Source organism: Thamnophis elegans, chromosome Z (assembly GCF_009769535.1).
Source record: "Thamnophis elegans isolate rThaEle1 chromosome Z, rThaEle1.pri, whole genome shotgun sequence".
NCBI lineage: Eukaryota > Metazoa > Chordata > Lepidosauria > Squamata > Colubridae > Thamnophis > Thamnophis elegans.
This window is the reverse complement of record NC_045558.1, coordinates 126,170,016-126,189,686: the sequence shown is the minus strand read 5'-3', so window position 1 is coordinate 126,189,686 and position 19,671 is coordinate 126,170,016. Positions and strand designations below refer to the sequence as shown.

The window sequence follows — 19,671 nt, the reverse complement described above, 5'->3', positions numbered from 1 at the left end:
GTGTGTGTGTGTGTTGTATTACAGCTTTTAAATTAAACCATGACTTCTACCCATCAATTTTGAGGATATATTTTCATTTAAACAGTGGACAGTCTATGCTACACGAGAGTTTTTCCAATCCTGTAAAGATGACTGACAGAGAATCTTTAATTTCTTGGTTTTGTGGGGTTTTTTAGACTTGAGTTCAGTAGGAAAGCACTCGGCATATGTTCACTGTTCAATGGTTTGTTGAACAAGTGACAACTGGAACTGGCTTGCTTTTTGATGCTTTTCCGATAGCAGGAGGTGAATGTACAGCATTTTAAAATGTCTGCCTTTGAAGGGTACACAATAGATTGGAATCGATCCAGGGTTGGGTGTTCTGAAGGGTGACTGAGGCAACAGGACTGAGGCAACACGGATCTAATGCAGCTTCGTTTATTAACACAACAAGTAACAAGCTAACAGCAGCTCTGAAATGGCAACGAACACGCCGCCCATTTCACAGCTCTTTTATACGCTGGCTGTCAAACGGGCAGCCAATGGAAGTTCTTTATTTCCCGTTTCTGGTGATATGCTTCCAGCCAATCATCACGGCTTGCAGCGTCACGTCTTCAGAGCCCGGACACAACGACAATGGGATTCAAAAATTTCAGCAACCGGTTCTCTGCCCAGTTGCTGGTTGGGAGTGGCCTACTCGGCCTCCTGCACCATGCTGGGGTGGGGGAGTTTTCACCCTCCCCAGGCTCCAGAGGCGTTCCTTGAGAAAATGGCTCCCCCAGGCTCTGGAGGCCAGAAACAGGCCCATTTCCAGACTTCCAGAACTTCCAGGAGGCTCGTTTTTTGCCTTCCCCAAGCTCCAGAAGCTTTTCTTGAGGCTCCGAGGTGGTGAAAATGGCTCCCCCTGGCTGCGGAGGCCCTCGGGAGGTCAGAAACAGGCCCATTTCCAGGAGGCCCATTTTTCGCCTTCCCAGAGCCTCCACGTGGGTCCTGCAGTTACCTGGCTTACAAAATGGGCCACATGGAGACTCCTGAGAAGGTGGGGGGTGGGGTAGGGGCGGCCAGCCTGTCCTTGCAACTACCGATTTGGTGAACCAATCTGAACCAGCTGAATCCACCCTTGAATCTACCCAAATAAGTGGGATGAATGCTGAATGCGCTTCCTATCAAGCTGTCCCCAAACTTGCAAGTTTTAAAAGAAAATGATAATACAAAATATAAAATGTAGATCCTTAAGTGGGAGGGAAAGTTCTGTAAAACAGCTGTGTCTATGTAAGATTGTTTCAAAATCTGAATGGGATTATAGCATTTTATTCATTTATTTATTTGTATTGCCGTTTCAAAAAGGGCTCGTCCGGGATTTGAACCCGGGACCTCTCGCACCCTAAGCGAGAATCATACCCCTAGACCAACGAGCCAGCTGATGTTAAAAAAAGTTTTCATACAACTCTCTACTGTACATTAAATAAGTAGATGTGGAAGGCCAATTGCAATGAACATTTGTTATGATACCATCAGGAAGAAGTGGTTCCTTCTTCTTCAAAACAAGAAAGGGGGTGAAATGCCTAGCACTACTATTTGGTCATAATTTAAAAGCCTCCTTCATATCACTGCAGTCAGTGCAGGATAAACTTCAATTTAAAATATTACTTAAACAATGGCTACACAAGATTTTAACACCTACAGTACATATAAAATTCCACATAAATGTTTAAAAACCAAAAAAACCACCCTACACATTCTGATTTTTTTTTTTAATATAGCTTCTTTGGGGTAAAGGTTTCCCTCGCACATGCATGCTAGTCGTTCCTGACTCTAGGGGGCAGTGCTCATCTCTATTTCAAAGCTGAAGAGCCAGCACTCTCCTAAGACATCTCCGAGGCCAGCATGACTAAACGCCGAAGACACACGGAATGCTGTTACCTTCCCACCAAAAGTGGTTGCTATTTTTCTACTTGCATTTTTTTACGTTCTTGCGAGCTGCTAGGTTGGCAGAAGTTGGGACAAGTAACCAGAGCTCACTCTGTTATGCGGCGCTAGGGATTTGAACTGCCAAACTCCTGACCTTTCTGATCGACAAGCTAAGCGTCTTAGCCACTGAGCCACTGCATTCCTCTTCTTTAGCTTCTTTAGCTTATGCCTAAATTCAGCATGGAACTTAAGTCATCAACAAACAATCTCAGGTTCCTAATAATATATTACCTTCAGCAAGCGGCTCATTAAAAATAGCAGAAGAGTGTGTGTAAAACCAATGTGTGAAGAATGCAATGTAGATCAGGATTTTATTTTTTTTAAGATTGAATGAAAAAAAAAAAAAGTCTGACTTACCCCAGAGACATTATGGAGTCCTATCCAGATATGGCAAAGTGATCCCTGTTTGATGTATACTGAGACCAGTACAGACTCTTGGGGGTTAAGGATGGAGAAGAGATGACACCTGGGGTCATACCTTTGGCAGCCTCTCTGTGAACAGAGGCAAGGCAAGAAGATGGCACTCCATGCTCACGAGTGGGATTGTTGCAGACTTTAAACCTCGCACGTCTCCATTTGTGCAATTTGGGTTTCGCAAGGACCTTTTACCACACCTGGACAGATGGAAATCGTTCTTACCTCAGCACCATCCCAACTTAGTTTATCATCAAAACATCCACAGAGTTCCCTTGTTTCTGCAACTAAAAACCATGGGGCATGATGAAGATTTGCTTGCACGGAGAAAAAAGAAGAGGAATGGTAGCTAAATGGAAGAGTTTCTAGATAGTCCTGAATGAAATCTTTTCAATTGGGAATAGATATGATAGACATGGCTCAGCTCTCATCCTTTCAGTGGTGGAAGGACATGATTTGCTGAATTAATGAAGACCATGGCCTTCACCAATTAGAATAGAATAGAACAGAACAGAATAACAGAGTTGGAAGTGACCTTGGAAGTCTTCTAGTCCAACCTCTTGCTTAGGCAGGAAACCCTACACCACTTCAGAGAAATGGTTATCCAACATCCTCTTAAAAACTTCCTGTGTTGGAGCATTCCCAACTTCTGGAGACAAGTTGTTCCACTGATTAATTGTCCTAACTGTCCGGAAATTTCTCCTTAGTTCTAAGTTGCTTCTCTCCTTGATTAGTTTCTAATCCCATTGCTTCTTGTTCTACCCTCTGGTGCCTTGGAGAATAGCTTGACTCCCACTTCTTTGTGGCAGCCTCTGAGATATTGGAATATTGCTATCATGTCTCCCCTTGTCCTTCTTTTCATCAGACTAGACATACCCAGTTCCTGCAACTATTGTTTATATGTTTTAGCCTCCGGTCCCCTAATCATTTTTGTTGCTCTTCTCTGCACTCTTTCTAGAGTCTCCACATGTTTTTTACATTGTGGCAACCAAAACTGGATGCAGCATTCCAAGTGTGGCCTTACCAAGGGATTATAAAGTGGTATTAGCACTTCATGTGATCCTGATTCTATCCCTCTGTTTATGTAGCCTAGAACTGTGTTGGCTTTTTTGGCAGCTGCTGCACACTGCCGGCTCATATTTAAATGTTTGTCTACTAGGATTCCAAGATCCCTCTCACAGTTACTACTATTGAGCAAGGTACCACATGAAGACAATGACTTTTTCCAGTTTAGGGGATAGGATTTTCAGATGGAGCAAAAGGCCCCAGGGACACAAAATGCTTCCCCTTCCTCCTTTCCAAGTTTGAAAGTGGTCCAAAACCTATTTTTCCAGACCAACGTCAAGATATTCTAGGGGGAAAAATTTTAGTGTCCAAAAAGTTTCCTAGTCTCATGCTTTACCTTAAAGCATGGGAAATATCTCAAATGGCCAGTTCCATCATGCCATACAGGAGGCATTGGGGAAGATTTCAATGTCTGAAGGAATTACTATTATTAGCCATAATGTGGAAAATTAGGTTAAAATGGAAAACCTGCCAAATCAACTGTTTAAACATATTCATTTTATTAGTGCATCTCAGCAGTCCAATTTCAGAATGCTGGAAGCAGCATAGAATCCTATCTGATCTTTATAGGATACATGGAAATGTCTAAAGAGCTGACTTATCTAAGTTGTTTAATTTGCTATTCTTTCCATATCATGATTAATTTGTGGTCCTCACCTCCCCAAAAAGGATTGGTGATCAATATTCCAAGACAACAGAGGCTGATGTACATGATGAGACCCATCTTCAGGTTGTCCTTTAGAAGAAAAGAAAAGTAGATATAACAGAAGAATTAATAGAGAGGGATTCATATTAGCTTACCGGGAAAGAAAACAATTTTTGAATTCCATAACTTAATTTTGATGCTAATGTACTTGCAAACTTTCTATTGCAGTTTCTTGCATACAGCTCACGTATGTAAGCTCTATTGGTACTTTAAAAAAACCCTCTCCTTAGCAATGCCATATCACTGAATAGGTAGCCAACACTTATCAAGAATGGCTTCAACCTCTTTCTTTGTGATGTTTTTCAACCAGAGAGGTTAAGTCGGTGAATGGTTGGTGTTAGATATCCCCCCACCCTGCTGACAGGCTGCAAGAGGTTTCCACCAAAGTGCTCTGTTCCCAGCGGGAACAGAGGTTGAATCTCATTGGTTGAGAGGTCTGACAGATCCCTTTAAAAGGGGATGCTGCCCAACTATTCCCTACCGGATGTTTACTTGACCTGCAATAAAGAGTTGGTGATCACTGAGCCTTTTGTTCCTCCTTTTACCCGATCTAACAGTTGGACTTGTGGACTTCTAAGTAAATAATCCCTAGATAGGCCTGATACAACATTAAGATGGAAAATTTTCAAATCAAGGATTTCCTGGTCTATCCTCTTCTTTTTCCCAGGAGAAAGCAAGTGAAGCTCAGGTTGAAATATAATTGGCTACTTTTTCCTTAGGTAAAGAAAGGAGTTATGAAAAACCAACACGGTGGTGTGATACCACACCTTAGCAGGAAGCAAATATCATGCCTCATTAATCATGATCATATTTACTAGATTTTTGCATTTGATTGATTTTAACTGTCATGGTTTCTCACCTATGCTATGTCAAATATTAACATAATTCAGGAAGACACACAAATCCTTCCCTCAGATTTGCCCTGAGAAAAACACACTTTGCTTCCACTTTTAAAAAAAATAAATTTTATTAAAACTTTTACAAGAAATATAAAAGTTAACAAAATCTAAGAAAGAGCAAAAGAACCAACGATAAAAGAAGAAAGAAAGAAGGAAGGGAAGACAAGCACTCCAGAAAGAGAGAACAAAAAGGAAAAGAAAAAGAAGAAGCTTAAAGTCAGCAGAGATTCTTTTGGGAAATCTTTGGGACAAAAAAAGAAACTTCCAATTTCTTCTGCAGAAAATATTACACTCATAATGTACTCTTATTTTATGACTTTATTTTATGATTACCAAAAATAGAGCTCACTTTTTTATAATCTAGTATTTTTCTAATCATCAAAAGTAGATGTTACCAGATCCTGAAGATGAAACTCAAATGCTTTGGCCACCTAACAAGAAGGAAAGACTCCCTGGAGAAGAGCCCAATGCTCGGAAAGACTGAGGACAAAAGAAGAAGGGGACGACAGAGAAGGAGGTGGTTGGATGGAGTCACCGAAGCAGTAGGTGTGAGTTTAAATGGACTCCAGAGGATGGTAGAGGACAGGAAGACCTAGAGGAACATTGCCCATGGGGTTCTGATGAGTCAGACACAACTTTGAACCAACACCACCATCACCACCACCACCACCACAACAATGGTCTGACATCGACATTTGTGCTTTGTGCTTTGGATACTTAGAATAATAGAAAAAAAACTAAGGTCTTTTTGTGTAATCATAAAGTAAAAGTCAAAATTGCAATATAATATGTTGCAGAAGAAATTGGAAGGTTATTTTTTCTGTTCTTTTTTTGTTTTGATTTTCTGCACTTTTTTCTTCTTTTTTCTTTCTTTTTTCTTCGCGTATTTTGCTCTTATTAGCTTGGATTAGCTTTTATCTTCCTTATAACACTTTAAAAAAAATATAAAAAGCAAAAGTGGAGGAATAGTGGGTTTTTTTTCTTTTGGGTAAATCCAATGGATTTTTTCTTAATTGTGTTAATATTTGACATAACATATGCTAGAAATCATGAAAGTTAAAACCAATAGAACAAAGAAATCAAGTAAATATGATTATGTTTAATGAAGCGTGGTGCTTGCTTCCCTTTAGGATGTGGAATCAATTACTCCTTTCTTTACCCAAGGAAAATGTAGCCAACTTTCTTTTGACCTCAGCTTCACTTGCTTTCCTATCAATTATGGGAAAATGAAGTGGGTGGACCAGGACATCCTTGAATAAAGTTATCTATTTTGATGTTAGGCCAGGCCCTATTTGGAGACTATTTAATGGTAGCTCTGCAAATGAGAATCCACCAGTCCAACCATTTACCAACTCAACCTCCCCAGTTGAAGAACTTCGCAAGGTGAGGGTCTGAAGGCATTCTTGGTAAATATTGATTAGATATTCTCTGTTATCTGTACAGTGATCTGGCATTGCAATAAGATAGGTTTTTGAAATAGCAATACAGCTTTTCATGAGTTGTATGCTGGGAACCACAAAAGAAAAGTTTGCAGGTAGACTAGGACCAACATTAAATTATGCAACTACAAAATTGCCTTTCTTTCTCAGTAAGCTAATACAAATGCCACTCTATTAATTCTTCTATCACATCTACTTCTCTTTTCTCCTAAAGGGCAACCAAAAGATGGGACTCTCCATGTACATTGGCCTCTGTTGCCTTGGAATATTGATCACCAATCCTTTTTTGGGAGGTGAGTCGTTCACCCTCCCCCCCTATTAATCATGACATGGTGAACTTAGCAAATTAAACAACTTAATAAAGTAAGGTCAGAATTTTCATGCTGTCCCCAGCATTCTAAAACTGTACTGTTGAGGCACACTAATAAAATGGATATACAGCATTTCAGCAATGTAATTTCCCAGTTTCCATATTTAAATGTAATTTTTCATCTGAAGTGCAGAAATAGTAATAATATTTCTCTCCCTTAGACATCTAAATTACTCCAATGTGGCCTAGTTTTAGTGATTTAGGATTGTCCACATGAGATTTTGGGAATATTTTAAGGCAGAATATAAGATGTGGGCAACCTTTGGACACTAATATTCCCGCAACCCCCTTGAAGGCCTTGAAATTGGTCTGGAAAATAGATTTTGGACCACTTTCAAGGTTGTAAAGGATCAAGTGAGATACTAATACCATTCAATAAAGCCTTAGTAGAACCAAGCTTAGAATACTGCTTCCAGTTTTGGTCACCAGGCTATAAAAAAAGATGTTGAGATTCTAGAAAGAGTGCAGAGAAGAGCAACAAAGAGGATTAGGGGACTGAAGGCTAAAACATATGATAAATGGTTGCAGAAACTGGGCATGGCTAGTCTAGTGAAGAGAAGGACCAGGGGAGACATAATAGCAGTGTTCCAATATTTGAGGGGCTGCTACAGAGAGGAGGGAATCAAGCTAGTCTCTAAGGCACCTGAAGTCCAGACAAGGAATAATAGATGGAAACTGAACAAGGAGAGATTCAACCTGGAAATAAAGAGAAATTTCCTGACAGTGAGAATAATCAACAGATGGAACAGAAGTTGCCTTCAGACGTTATGGGAACTAGATCACTGGAAGCTTTCAAGATGAGGCTGGACTGCCATCTCTCAGACTCAGAAATGGTGTAGGGTCTGCTTGGGTGAGGGGTTGGACTAGACAATCTACAAGGTCTCTTCCATCTCTGTTAATCTGTATCTGAAGTGGAAGTGAAAGTATTTTGTGTCCCTGGATTGTTTTGTTCCATCTTAAAATCCTATCCCTCAAATGAGAAAAACTTCTTCCCTTCATGCTAAACCAGTGATGGTGCTGAGTGCCCAAAGCGTGGGTGTACGAAACCCCAAAATGCAATGTGAGTACCTCCCATGCATGCCTCCACCCACCCAGCCATGCATGCCCCCCTCCCCATTTTTTGGCTTCCAGGTTGGTGCAGGAAGTTTTCCATGCCCAAATGGGGCATGGGGTGCTCCCATGTCCAGGTTGGTGCAGGAGGCCTTCCAGGCCCAAAACGGGGTTGGGGGGGGGCACACACAACCCTCCTAAATGCAATGGGATTGCCCCCCCGTACATGCACTCTGCCCCTGCACATGCACACCACCCGCATGGGCGGCAGAGACCCGAAGGCAGCTGGCCAGCTGCAGGCGGGGCGTGCATGCACTGTAGAGCTGAGCTGCAACGACGGCTGGTGTGACAGCAGAGAGGGCTCTGCATGCAATAGGTTTGCCATCACAGTGCTAAACCATAACCTTCAATCCTTCCAATCGTGTCTACACCCAACTGAAGGGATTCCATTTACCGACATCTGCAATCTATCCCGTTTTTTTACCTATCATTTATTTTTCCTCATTTTGTCTCCCTACAGCCAAGGCTGCGTTATGCCCCAGAAACTGGTTGCAGAAACTGGGGAACTGCTACGGATTTTTTGATGAGGGACTAAGTTGGGATAATGCTGAGGTAAGAACCATTTTTTCCCCCCACAGCCCAGAAACCGAATTTGCACAAATGGAGATGTGCATGGGTTCAAGTTTGCAACTATCTCACCCATGAGCATGGAGTGCCATCTTCTTGTCCTCTCTCTGTTCGTAGCTTGAGTGCCAGAGCCATGGCCCAGGATGTCACCTTGCCTCTATCCTCAGCCCTCAAGAGTCCTCGCTGGTGTCTGCATACATCAAAGACCAACAGCAATCAAATAGACATGTCTGGACCGGGCTCCGTGATATCTCTCGGGTGAGCCTAAAATTCCTGGTCTGCATATTACATTCTGTATAAATGTTATTTTGTTGTTTTTGGTGAACTGATATATGATCAGAGATTGTTTGTTGGTGCTCATAACTGCAGTCTGTGCTGGATTTAGGCACACACTGAACGAAGTACAACTGAGATTTTTTTTCTGTTTAGTTTTTGGAAATGTATGTGGTATTTTATATATAATGTAACTGTTAAATATCTTGTGTAGCCCTTGTTTAAACAATAATGTTTGCTGACATTTAAAAATTCAAAGATAAAAAGATTTCAACTCATTAAGATTGAATGATTGACAGTGAGGTATGGATGAACAGATCTTAAGTTGACATGTTAGAAAACGTGATAAATGACTGAAATTGTCCTGAAGAAGGGGGAAGCCATTTCTTTATTATTAAATTTCCCTTTTTAAATACATATCTCTTCTTGTTTTCTAATTTTTAGGCTAATGAGAAATCGAGAATGATTTTCTTAAAAGTTGTACCAGATATTCGTTTTTTGATTTGGCAGATCAATTCTTTATTACTTATAAAACTGATCTTGATTACTTATTTTGTCAGCACTGTGTATTTGTGCACATCTGTGTATATGTGTGTATAAATTAGACACACACACAAATAATACACACACATACATATGTGTGTGTATCTATATATCTATATTTCTATATATCTTTTGTATTTTTTCAGGTTACTGTATTATAATCTATGAGAGAGATCAAGTTGGCTGAATGAAAAATATATAATCAATATATGCCTATATTTGAAAACAATTTGCATTTTTCACTTTAAGTTGATTACTAGTATATAATATTTAGCCAAGCACTTCTCACACATTTTTTTTAACATCGAACCCCTCCAACTTTCCTTTAGTTTAGGGCATCACCTCACTTGCACTCACTGCAGTGATATCAATAAGCCTTCTAAATTAGGACCAGATAGCAGTGCTATTTTACTCCCCATTTTTTTTGAAGGCGGAACCACTTCATCCAGACAGTAGAATAATAAAAGTTCCTTGCAAGTGGCCTTTCACTTCTACTTTTAAGGTAAATATGAAGGGTGGGAGAAGAGTGGTTGTAATCACCCAAAATATTTACAATAATAATAAAATAGCAGAGTTGGAAGGGACCTTGGAGGTCTTCTAGTCCAACCCCCTGCCTAGGCAGGAAACCCTATACGGTTTCAGACAGATGGCTATCCAACATATTCTTAAAGACTTCCAGTGTTGGGGTATTCACAACTTCTGGAGGAAAGCTGTTCTACTGATTAATTGTTCTAACTGTCAGGAAATTTCTCCTCAGTTCTAAATTGCTTCTCTCCTTTTTTAGTTTCCACCCATTGCTTCTTGTTCTACCCTCAGGTGCCTTGGAAAATAGTTTGACTCCCTCTTCTTTGTGGCACCCCCTGAGATATTGGAACACTCCTATCATGTCTCCCCTAGTCCTTCTTTTCATTAAACTAGACATACCCAGTTCCTGCAACCGTTCTTCATATATTTTAGTCCCCAGTCCCCTAAACATCTTTGTTGCTCTTCTCTGCACTCTTTCTAGAGTCTCCACATCTTTTCTACATCGTGGAGACCAAAACTGAATGCAGTCTTCCAAGTGTGGCCTTACCAAGGCATTATAAAGTGGTATTAACACTTCACGTGATCTTGATTAAATCGCTCTGTTTATGTAGTCTAGAACTGTGTTGGTTTTTTTTGGCAGCTGCTGCACACTGCTGGCTTATATTTAAATGGTTGTCCACTAGGACTCCAAGATCCCTTTCACAGTTACTACTGTTGAGCAAGGTACCACCTATACTGTACCTGTGCATTTTGTTTTTGTTGCCTAAATGTAGAACCTTACTCTTTTCACCATTGAATTTAATTTTATTAGATAATGCCCAATGTTCAAGTTTGTCAAGATCCTTCTGTATCTTAAGCCTACCTTCTGGAGTGTTGGCTATTCCTGCCAGCTGGTGTCATGTGCAAATTTGATGAGTTCCCCATTTATCCCCTCATCCAAATTATTGATGAAGATGTTGGGCCCAAAACAGAGCCTTGGGATACTCCACTGCATACTTCCCTCCATGAAGATGCAGTTCCATTGAGGACTACACGTTGAGTGTGGTTGGTCAGCCATTTAACAAAATGCATCTCCGCAGTACATAATTTCATAGAGCTGAATGTAACCATTTCCACCAGACTCACTGTCATGAATTTGGTATGATGTGATGCCTTTGCTATTTTTTAAAAATGCTTTAATGCATGTACGCTACAAATGGTCACTTAACTATTTGAGGACACTGATTGAACTTGTTCAAGTTATCTAAGAGCTGCCCACCAGTCTATTTTTCCAGGCAATCTGCTTATCTTATCATCACAAAGGTAACTTACTTTCTTAACATGTGATCGCGGACAATCTTCTGTCAACAGAAAAGGCGATGGAGATGGGCTGATGAATCCACCTACAATTACAAAGCCTGGGTAGCAAATCAGCCAGACAACTTTAGGCAGAACGAGTACTGTGTGGAGCTGGTAAATTATTCAGGTAAGCCAACATTTCTTACCTGGTGGTTCTCGATGTACCAGGTTTTCAAGGCAGGACCATCAGGAAAACAATGCTTTGCTTGTTTAATTTGGAGTGATCTCATAAATCAGTGTAATGGAACCTATGGAGTTTTCCATAATTCAAACCTAAAGATGTCTTCTCCCCCCCCCCCCCCCAAGTAATAGCCTTTAGGAGAAATGTTTAGCTTTCTGCAAGGGCAAAGATGGATACATGTTCTCCAGATATAATCTAGTCTTTCCAAAAAAGTGTTATTTGAATTGTGACATCGGGGAGAAGGTTCATGTGAATTCTTTCTTTACTTCTTTCCCTCCCTCCCTCCCTCCCTCCCTCCCTCCCTCCCTCCCTCCCTCCCTTCCTCCCTCCATTTCTCTTTCCCTCCATTCCTCTCTCCCTCCATTCCTCTCTCTCTCCCTCCCTCCTTCCCTTCCTCCATTCCTCTCTCCCCCCATTCCTCTCTCTCTCCCTCCCTCCTTCCTTCCTGCCCTCCATTCCTCTCTCCCTTCCCCCTTCCAAATGTGAAATCAGCATTCACTTTCCTTTTCATGGAAAGTTCCATTGGGGCCAGAGAGGATGTTGCATACAATGGAAACAAATGACAATGTTTTCCAGACCGCTGTTGAAGGAATTAAGAAGTAACTTCTGTCTTACCCTTGGCTTTTTAGGTTTTACAGGGTGGAATGATGATGTTTGTGAAAATCTAAATGCTTACATTTGCAAGTACCAACTGTAGAGCCATTTGGACTACAACAGCTGGGATGCAATCAGGACCAGCTACAAAACATCTGCACATTTGATCGACACTCTGTTGATTTTACTGCCTCTGAATCATCCACATCAAGGAAAGATCAGATCATCTCTCTTCACACCCACATTTCCTCTTAGAATAGACGACTACACCGTTATGCTGTCCTCCTCCCTTTTCTCAATGGAAGTACAATCTGAATAAATTCTCTGCAGCATGCATATAATGCAAAGTTTCTGGGAATATTTCTATCGTTCAAGAACAAGGGATGGCAACATTGGGTGGGGTGGGGTTGGCTGGGGCAGAAACAGTTGTATCAGCTGCATGAAACACAAGTGGTACATCCCAGTGTTTCAGGAGAAAAGAATACAAGGAATGAATGGAAGAGAGAGGAGAAAACACATGTTGCCTCCCCCCCCACCCCCGGGCATCATAGCACAAGGGGACCAGAAAGCATCAAGATGGTGGCCATGACTAAAATTAAAGCACCAACCCCCCCTTTTTTCATGCATCCTTTTGAGCACACTACTATGGCCCCCATCTTGACTTGTATAGGTTCCTTACAGATGTTCCTTTTTCCTTCCATTGCCTGGTGTTTCTGCCTAAATATATTCTTAAAGTAGCACAGGGCTCACTTAAACTTTCAAAGTTTGGAAAGGTAGATAAATGAAATCTAAACCACCTCTGAAATTCAATTTTATATGAAAGGCAATGGTCGCCTGAATCAGATCTTCTCCTGGACATTTCTATGGCCAGCAACCTTTTTTTAAAATTCTGATTCAAACTTTTTGGAAGGCTTTTGAGTTGACTGCAAATTTCAACAGCAGGAATTACTGCAATATATTAATCAATGATAAGAACAGTGCCATATGGCTAATAGGCTGGTAACTCTTTGTGTGTTGGGGTGGGGGGGGGGGAGAGAGGGAGAAACTACCATATTTTTTGGACTATAAGATGCACCAGAGTATAAGACACACCAAGATTTTGAAGAGGTAAATTAAAAAAAAAAGTTTTTGCACTCTGCAGGCCTTTTAAACCCTCTGTATGTCCTGGTTTTCTTGTGAAAAATGGGGCATGCAGAGAGTTTGAGAGGCCTGCAAAGTGCTTCTGGGGGCTGAGAGGGGCCAAAACAAGCAAAAATGGGCCGTTTTTCGCAAACAATGGCCCTTTTTGCAAAAAAACAGGGCATGCATAGGCTTTGGGAGGCTTGTAGAGTGCTCCTGGGGGCTGGGGCGGGGGGCAAAAACTGACAAAAAACGGCCTGCTTTTCATTCATTTTTGCCCTCTCCAGCCTCCGGGAGCACTTTGTAGGCCTCCCAAACCCTCTGCCCGTCCATTTTTGCAAAAAATAGGATGCACAGTGGTGCGGTTTCAGGGGCCAAAAATGCTGTATTCAATGTATAAGACACCCAGATTTTCACCCTCTTTTTTGGGGGGAAAAAGATACTCCGAAAAATACGGTATATGTTAGCCCTGAAATGCATACAGAAGCTTTAGAAAGGAATTTGGCCAGATGGCTAAAGTAAATATTCTTATTATTGAATCTCATTGCTTTAATTGATGTCTGCCCCATTAGCATAAGTGAGAGTAACTAACAAAGCATACTGCCAGAAAAATTGGCATGAATATGAGAACAACATGTCATTGACAAAGAATATTTACACGCAGTCCTAGACTTACAACTGTTCACTAAGTGATCATTCAAAGTTACTGAACAGCACTGGAGAAAGTGACTTATGACCATTTTTCAGACTTATGACCTTTGCAGCATCCGCATGGTCATGTGATCTACATTCAGATGCTTGACAACTGACACACATTTATGATGGCTGCAGTGTCCCAGAGTCATATTTGCCATATTCTGACAAGCAAAATGGGGAAGCCAGATTCACTTAACATCCAGGTTATTAATTTAACAACTGCAGTGATTTTCTCAACAAATGCGGCAGGAAAAGTCATAAAATGGGGCAAAACTCACTTAATTTGAATTTGAATTGAATTTGAATTTATTGCATTTATATGCTGCCCTTTTCCCCGAAGGGAACTCAGGGCGGCTCACAATCCAAGTCAGGGAAGGGGGTACAGATAAGGGATAAAAAAGATGAACAGAAACAATACACAATTTAAAAGCACACAACAACCATACCATTCGAGGGGGGGGGGGAAAGCTCTTTAGCCCCAGGCCTGTCGGAACAGCCAGGTTTTAAGGGCTTTGCGGAAGGCCTGGAGGGTGGTGAGGGTTCGAATCTCCATGGGGAGCTCGTTCCAGAGGGTTGGAGCAGCCACAGAGAAGGCTCTCCTCCGGGTAGTCGCCAGTCGGCATTGGCCGGCAGATGGAATTCGGAGGAGGCCTAGTCTGTGGGATCTAATCGGTCTATTGGAGGTAACTGGCAACAGGCGGTCTCTCAAGTACCCAGGTCCAATACCATGAAGGGCTTTATAAGTGACGACTAGCGCCTTGAAGCGTATCCGAAGACCAATAGGCAACCAGTGCAGCTCGCGGAGGATAGGTGTTACGTGGGTGAACTGAGGTGCACCCACGATCGCTCGCGCGGCTGCATTCTGGACAAGCTGAAGTCTCTGAATGCTCTTCAAGGGCTGCCCCATGTAGAGCACGTTGCAGTAGTCCAGTCTAGAGGTCACAAGGGCACGAGTGACTGTTGTGAGGGCCTCCCGGTTCAGGTAGGGACGCAACTGGTGCACCAGGCGAACCTGGGCAAATGCCCCCCTGGTCACAGCCGACAAGTGGTGTTCGAAAGTCAGCTGTGGGTCCAGGAGGACTCCCAAATTGTGAACCCTGTCTGAGGGGCGTACTGTTTGACCCCCCAGCCTGAGAGATGAAAAACTTGGCCAATTAGTAGAAGGGAAACACACCAGCCACTTGGTCTTATCCGGATTGAGTACAAGCTTGTTAACCCCCATCCAGACCCTAACAGCCTCGAGGCACTGGCACATCACATCAACCGCTTCACTGAGTTGGCACGGGGTGGACAGATACAACTGTGTATTGTCCACATACTGATGGTATTTTATCCCGTGCCATCGAATGATCTCACCCAGCGGCTTCATGTAGATATTAAACAGGAGGGGGGACAGGACCGAACCCTGCGGCACCCCATAATTCAGGGGCCTAGGGGTAGATCTCTGCCCTCCGACCAACACTGACTGCGACCTGTCCGAGAGGTAAGAGGAGAACCACCATAGAACAGTGCCTCCCACCCCCACCTCCCGCAGTCGTCGCAGAAGGATACCATGGTTGATGGTATTGAAGGCTGCTGAGAGGTCAAGGAGCACTAGGACGGAGGCATGACCTCCATCCCTGGCTCTCCAGAGATCATCGGTCAGCGCGACCAAAGCGGTTTCCGTGCTGTAGCCAGGCCTAAATCCCGACTGGAAGGGATCTAGATAATCGGTTTCCTCCAAGGACCGCCGGAGCTGAAAGGCCACCACTTTCTCAACAACCTTCCCCACGAAGGAGAGGTTGGAGACTGGACGATAGTTGTTTAAAACGGCTGGATCCAAAGATGGCTTCTTCAGAAGGGGTCTCACCACCATCGCCTTTAAAGCGGGGGAAAAGAACCCCTCCCGAAGGGAGGCGGTAACAACCGCCTGGATCCAGCCCCGTGTCACCTCCCTGCTGTTAGCAACCAGCCAGGAGGGGCATGGGTCCAATAAATTTCTCACTTAGTGACATAAATTTTGCACTCAGTTGTGGCCTATCTGTATTTGTGTTCACTTTTCAGTGAACACAAGAACAATAAGGCTTAGTAATGCGTGGGTCGACTGAAAGTTAATTGTAAATGAGAGGTCAGATCTATGAGGATGGGACCTGAATGAAAGAACTCAGATTTGCTTGGATTAGAAAAGATTGCTTGCAGTCCTGTTTCAGTGAAGGATTGTTTAAAATGATCTGAAATCCTGAATTGAACCATGATGATCTGAACCAAAAATTGCTTTATTCAATCCAAACTGGGTTTGATTTTTCTAGTCAACTGAAAGTTGTAGAACTTTAGTATTAATATGAGTATATAGTATATGTGTTAGTACATAAAGTATATGTATTAGTACACAACCATATTTATGGGAAAGGAGGAACATAAATTATAGGGATGCGCTGTGAAACATACAAATGCATTGAAGGCATGAAAGCAATGCTCTCTCTAATCATAATATAAGGCGACAAAGTTGCATTGTGCTACTTAAAGGTATTTGACTGTGCTCAATTGCTCCGGCATAATTTTATCCATGTGGCAATTCGTGACTATTGCAATGTAGACCAAATCTTTCTAGGCTAACTCACTCCTCACAACATAATTCACTCACCCCACACTTATGGATGAGTAAGCTACACATCATGCCATCTTCTGTCTAATAATACTGCAGACATTGCTTTCACTTGTGTCAGATTCAGAGATTTTCACGTCAACTCCTTCAACCTTTACAGAATCCTAGTCAAGTTGTCTTCCTGCTTATGATTCTGGGTGTTTGTCCAAACTGTTAATTACCTCCAAATGTCATTACAGGCTACTATTCACTGCTATAGTTATTCTATCTACAATTCTTTGTTCTTTAACCCCTTGGCAAAATCAGCCCTAAGGCAGGATGCTAATTCTAAATGCTGAAGAGCTATAAAGCAACTATTGGATGCAATTTCAATATTTTCTGGTTAAATCAATATCCACGAAAATTCTCTAGTCAATAAAGAATCCATGATCATATCTGCATTTTTCTTTAAGTTTCGTGTAAGAAACAAACTTAAAAGGACTATTATTTGAATTATAAAAATGTTGCTTGCTGCTTGTGAAGTTTTAAGTGTTGCTGGATACTTCCTATGTCAAGATCATCGATAGCATGATAACTTACATCTCCCCTTTCATTTTAAATGCCCCCCAGCTTAGCTTGCCCACAATTACACAACAAGGAAGTGAAATACTTCATCCTTCTGCCCCAGGTTTCTTCCAGATTCCAACAGAGATCTAGATAAAAGCAACAGTGTCAGGAGAACATGACATTCAAAAGCTGAATATCCAGGGAAGCTTCTTGAGTCTGGGTGAGTGTATAATTTCTTATGCTTGAGACTCTGCAATGAATGAGCAGAAGACTTTCTATTGCTTATTGTTAGATTGGGTAAAGGAAGGCACAGTAACAACAGCTCTTTATTGCAAGTCAGGTAAACATCTGGCTGAAGAATGGTCAGGCAGCACCCCCTTTTAAGGGGATCTGTAAGACCTCTTGACCAATGGGATTGAGCCTCTGTTCCCGCCGGAACAGAGGACCTTGGTGGAAACCTCTGTCAATGGGGAGGAATATCTAACACTTATCATTTGATAATGGGCAAGCAGATAGAACCTACACCCACATACCCACACATTTTCATTGCTAGTAAAATCTTCTAATATCATTATTGGTTTAGAAGTTTAGGTAAAAGGGCTTTGAAAGATGTGCTTACAGAAAAAGAAAACTCCTTAAAATATATATCCTCCATTTCACACTGAATGCAATTTTGACACAGAGCTCTGTTATTTGCAACCCTAACCCTGTCCTTTTCTCCCACTTGTTTTCTTATCCTTCCACTTTGTGGTTTTTCTGTTATCCTTCAAGATTTTCTTTCAGAAGCATTATCTTTATTACTGCAAAGCCTCCTTGTTACAAATGGGAAAATGCTATTTGGTGAGTTGGTGAGATCTGCTGGCAGTAGTAGAAAAGAGTCATTTTGAGCTAGCAAAATGACTCTTCCCGCATTTCTTCCCGCATTTCAAATGTTTCAATTTGTCTTGGTAGAGTAGCCTGGATGTTAAGCTGATAAGTTGAGAGTCCCAGGTTCAGGTCCTTAATTGACCACAGAGTTCGCTTGTTGACATTCACCAACGAATTTCTTTCAATTCAGACTAACCAATAGTTCAGTTCAGTTAATATGTCTTCCCCTTCTGGGTTTTTAAAGATCACTAGCCTCTACTGTGCTGGTTTGACTCATGATTGTTATATGCTAGAAAGATATGGTGAAGCTCCAGTTTCCTCAATATTCTATGTTATTGACCTAATCATATTGGTTCAGTTGCCTTTAGGGGTGTTTTCTCACTCCAAAGTACAGAATCCTTTAGAGACTGATCTACACAGCTTTTTTTGCTTGTTCTGCCAGTTGGTCCACTGGTCTTCACCCTCATCTATTGTCACTCACAATAGTAGAACTATGACGAATGTCTCAGAGATCATGGCTAAGATATGGACATGATTATCTTCCACATCTGGAATGTTGCGGTTGTGAGGATAAAATGATACGACTCCAATATATGCTGTTGTGTTCAATTTAAGAGAGAGAATGTGTACACATTTTTTCCTCTCCACATACACACACCTTGCTGGGGAATTGACAACTTTGTGCCCATTACTGGGAATGAATAAATGCCTGATTCTAGGGAATCTACTGTTGCAGAAAGTCGATCTGCCCACTGATTGGGAACTGTGAGTTTCATAACTTCAGGATTTATTATTGACACCAAAGAACTGGGAGCTTTCTTCACATTGAACAGCCAGTTTGCTGACACAGGAATTAACTTCTACTCAAATGCCTCCCTTCAATCTCTGTCTCTGACTCTGTCTCTCTCTGTCTCTCTCATTCTCATTCTCTGTCTCTCTCTCACTCTTTCTCATCTATTATTCTCTCTCTCATATATGTGTGTGTGTGTGTGTGTATACATACATGCATGCATGCACGCGCGCGCACACACACACACACACACATATATATGTGCAGTATTTGTGCTGATATATATATATATTCATGGGTGTAGGTATGCTGGTCTTGTTGTATTTGGATCTTTTCCCATGTAAGATTGAGATTGTCTTGGCAACGTTTATGTATATATGTATATGTGTATGTGTATGTGTATGTGTATGTGTATGTGTATGTATATCTATATGTATGTATGTATGTCTCTCTGTCATCTATATCGCTCTATCTTTATCCTTATTTCTCTGCATCTCTCTCTGTCTCTTCTGTCTCTCTTTCTCTCTCTTTCACTACCTATCTCTCTCTACCATCTCTCGTCTCTTTGTCTCTGTCTGTCTGTCTGTCTCTCTGTCTGTCTCTCCCCCCCTCCCCCAGAATGTCTTTTATGGCTTCTTTACTGGGAACATAATGGTAAATTCCTGACTCAGAATTTCCATAAGTGGAACTTTATCTATATCAGCTTTTTATGAAAACCTGTGGTTAAGGATCCACTGTTTGATCTCTCTTTCAACACTTTGTAAATGCTTAGTTGCAAAAGCTGAAAGGGCATTGGGATTATAGGAAAAATGTAGGTTGAAGGATGTGGTTCCTTCAAGCTTTATAAAAACTGCAGTAAGTCAAAACAAAGGCTTATGTTTAACATGGCTCCTTTGGTTAAGCTGCTGCCTTAAGCTTTCCAAAGAAAGCTAAGGTTATAAATGTATTATGACTTTGTGATTCCTTTGATGCATAGTCTGTTTTCTTTTGGAGCTATAAATATCTATATTTTATGCTCACAAGGCTGGGAGACAAAAGTGTGACTGGTCCAAATTCATGCAAAGAGATTTTCTGGTCCATGATCCTAATCCCAAA

The 19,671-nt window shown here is 41.6% G+C and overlaps 1 protein-coding gene and 1 non-coding gene across 2 annotated transcripts; one reads left to right on the top strand and one right to left on the bottom strand.

The window, feature by feature from the left end:
* Positions 1-1,325: 1,325 nt before the first annotated feature.
* Positions 1,326-1,397, bottom strand: TRNAP-AGG. Its single transcript has one exon. It is a non-coding gene; the product is annotated as a tRNA-Pro (tRNA).
* A 5,302-nt stretch (positions 1,398-6,699) lies between these two features.
* On the top strand, positions 6,700-12,077 carry LOC116520419 (C-type lectin BpLec-like). The gene is made up of 5 exons (XM_032234609.1): positions 6,700-6,766; positions 8,414-8,505; positions 8,638-8,778; positions 11,212-11,326; positions 12,010-12,077. Exons 1-5 carry the CDS (start codon positions 6,700-6,702, stop codon positions 12,075-12,077), a joined length of 483 nt encoding a protein of 160 aa, XP_032090500.1.
* Positions 12,078-19,671: the final 7,594 nt, after the last annotated feature.